The sequence below is a fragment of the Gavialis gangeticus genome, unplaced genomic scaffold (genome assembly GCF_001723915.1).
Source record: "Gavialis gangeticus isolate Ggan-Ray unplaced genomic scaffold, GavGan_comp1, whole genome shotgun sequence".
NCBI classification, from domain to species: domain Eukaryota; kingdom Metazoa; phylum Chordata; order Crocodylia; family Gavialidae; genus Gavialis; species Gavialis gangeticus.
The window spans coordinates 37,408,755-37,411,805 of record NW_017728995.1 but is presented as its reverse complement, the minus strand read 5'-3'; the positions used below and the strand labels follow the sequence as shown (position 1 = coordinate 37,411,805).

Genomic DNA, 3,051 nt, shown 5'->3' with positions numbered 1-3,051 from the left:
TCCCTCCCTTACTTGTCCCCCCCAGCAGGTCCCTGTGGCCTGCCCCCCTACCACTTCATCCCTGGTACCTGTCCCTGTGCCTGCTCCCTGTGATACTTGCCTCCTCCTGGTGCCTGCCCCCCTGCCACTTACCCTTCCCCCCTATGCCTGTCCTCTGCAATGCCTGCAGCACTCACACTGCCTGTTCCCCCTACTCCCCGCCCCACTGCTTTCCCCCAGTTGAGTCTCTGGCTCCAACATACACCCAGTCAGGGAGCAATGGTTGCAGTGGTGGCAGCCCCAGCCCCAAGACTAGGTCTGGGACTGGGACTATGTCAGTCAGGGCTGGTGCCAGAGATGATGCCACTGTTGCTGCTGCTGCCACAAGGGCAGAGCAGGGCTGGAACCACAACTGGGTAAGCGGCAATGGAGGGGAGTGGGGACAGAGGCACTGAGGAGGTGGCACAGAAGTAGAGGTGGTGGGGAGTGCAAGCAGCAGCTACAGCTCTGACCCCAAGCCAGGGTCAGGGTTGGGGTTGGGGTTGGAGTTCGGGTTAGCACCAAAGCCAGAACTGCAGCAGCTGCCTGCCTCCATATCTTGTACTCCAATCCAAAACAAAGGGTTCCTACTCTCCCTGCTCCTGTGTTGAACAGGGAGGGGGGGACACCTCATTTTGGATTCAAATAAATGAAATAATTATTCCATTGCAGAACCGCATGTGGAGAAAGACACGTTCTAAACATGCTGGTACCAGCTGCATTGGTACTGATCCCAACAGGAATTTTGATGCCGCATGGTGCAGTAAGTAGTTCCTAGCACTTACATGCTAGGCAAGGGATCTAATAAAGCACTGAAGTTTTCATATATCTGTGTATAGTAAATGATGGTGAAATACTTGTTTTCCTCTAAAGGTGTGTCTACACAAGACTAATCTACTGCACAGTAAAGCATTACTGCCTACCCATGCACAGTAAATTAGTCTACAGTATTGTAAAATGCATTACTGCCTGTAAATGTGCATGTGTAGACACTGACCAGAAGCAAATTTACTCCTAGTCAGCCACAACACCAGAGGTCACAGTGGATGAGGAACTCCACTCAGGAGCCAAGAGCCAAACAGCACCGGGGAGCTCTCTGCTTTTCAGCCAGGGCCTCGCTGGGAGCTGCCCCAGAAGCAGAACAGCTCCTGGCCAGCCCCCAGCTGTACAGGAAAGCCCTAATAAACATGGCTCTTGCCCCCATGTTCATGGGGCTGGGAAAGCTCTACAGTGGCAGCTGTCTCCTGGCCCCATGGCCCCATGCACCCCTCCCAATGTACACAGTGTCAAGAGACAGCTTCTGCTGCAGCCAGCAGAGCTCTCCTGGCACCATGCACATCACAACTGATCCCCGTGCTCCCTGCCAGCCCCAAGGCTAGTACCCCAAGCGAGTCTGGAGCTCCCCCTGGCTACTGCAAGGGACCAGAGCAGGGTAGGAGCAGCCCTGATCTAGGCTGCGCCCATTGGGCGTGTCCACACATGCAAGCATGTGTATTTGCAGCAGCTCAAATAGAAGCGGTGCAAATTTGAGCCAGAGCTTTTTCCCTCAGCTCACGTGCCCTGACATGCACTTTGGTGTGGGGCAAATTGTGTAATCTGAGGCAAAATAACCCTTCCTGGCTCCTCCTGGATCTGCAGCCAGGGGGAGCTAGACCCCTGGGCCAGCACCTGTCCCCATCAGTACAAAAAGCTGCTCTGTCAAGTAGCTTGGGGCTACTCACTCCCAGGAGCTTCTGTGGCCCAGCCAGTTGGTACCTGGGAACACTATCTCTTGTGCCAGCTGGACTGCTGAAGCAGCCCTGAGAGTTCCCTGCACCCTTTGCAGCAGTCTGGCAGTAGTGGGTGCTGCCTCGCTGTGACCTGCTGCACAACTGCCAGACCCAGCTGGGGACTGCACAGCCAGTAGAGGCATCTGCCCCTCTGGGCCAACTGCCAGTGGGCTGTGGCTGCAGGGTTGGCCTTTGTGCAGTACTACTGCTATGTGTGCCCCTGCCCAGACATCTGGGCAGCTATCGCCTGGAAGATGTTCCCAATGTGGTGGCCTGCTTTGAACTGTCAAAGCATGTCCTCCTGGCCCCAACTGGCCAGGAAGTCAGCCACCTCCATCTGGCTCCAAGGTGCCAGCTCTGAGCAGGCTCCTTTGCCTGGGTCCTGCGCCTTGCGTCCCTAGCAGGAATTCTGGTGTTCCCTATTTGAAAACTGAAAAATCCCTGATAAAAAAATCCTGAAGTCACTGTGTAAAATACCCTGAAATCTATGTTCCTCCACAATTAAAAGAAAAAAAACCATATAGAGAGAGACAGAATGAGAGACAGGGATCAGTTAGGCAATGTTTTATTGATATATCTACAGTATTAAAGCAATTTGGAAGCCTCTATCATCATAATAAAATTAATTCTAAATACCTATATGTTTTGCCACCCCCCACAGGGGCTACACTACCTCCTGCATGGCCCACATGCCCCACCCCCGCTTGCTTCCCCATTCCCCCAGATTGCTGCCTCACCTAGCCCCATCCCCTGCCAGCTCCTGCAGCCCCCCTGATGGCTGCCCCACAAGGCTCTGGGGCCTTGTGGCAGAGCCCCCCCTTACAGCACAGGACAGTGGTGGGCAGCAGGGCTTGGCCCCAGCTGCCTGGCACCCGCACTGCCACTACCCTATCACGTGGGTGCGGCTGGGGCTGCAGCTGTCACCTGGGCCCTGCACTCTGTGGGGAGGATCTGCCATGTGGCCCCAGTAACCCCAACAGCAGCTGCTTCTGGGGATTTTTTTTTTTCTCTAATTGCTGGGATGCTGGGGCCAGGCAGGACAATAATTGGGGGATGGGACCGGGCGAGGCAGCAATCGTGGTAGGGGGGCTCGGGGAGCAAGCAGGGGATGGGGCCAGGCAAGGCAGTGATCAGGGAGGCTTGAGGGAGCAGGCAGGGGCTGGGGCCGGGCAGGGCAGCGATTGTGGGGGCTTGAGGGAGCGAGCAGGGGATAGGGCTTGGCGAGGCAGTGACCCAGGGGGCTGGGGGAGTGGGTGGGGCCAGT

The 3,051-nt window shown here is 55.9% G+C and overlaps 1 protein-coding gene across 1 annotated transcript in view; it reads left to right on the top strand.

The window, feature by feature from the left end:
* CPB1 (carboxypeptidase B1) overlaps nucleotides 1-3,051 on the top strand; it is a 41,120-nt gene that overhangs the window by 24,090 nt on the left and 13,979 nt on the right. Inside the window, exon 8 of the mRNA XM_019503536.1 lies at nucleotides 691-781. Within this exon, the coding sequence (XP_019359081.1) occupies nucleotides 691-781 (91 nt within the window). The remainder of the gene's footprint in view (nucleotides 1-690; nucleotides 782-3,051) is intronic.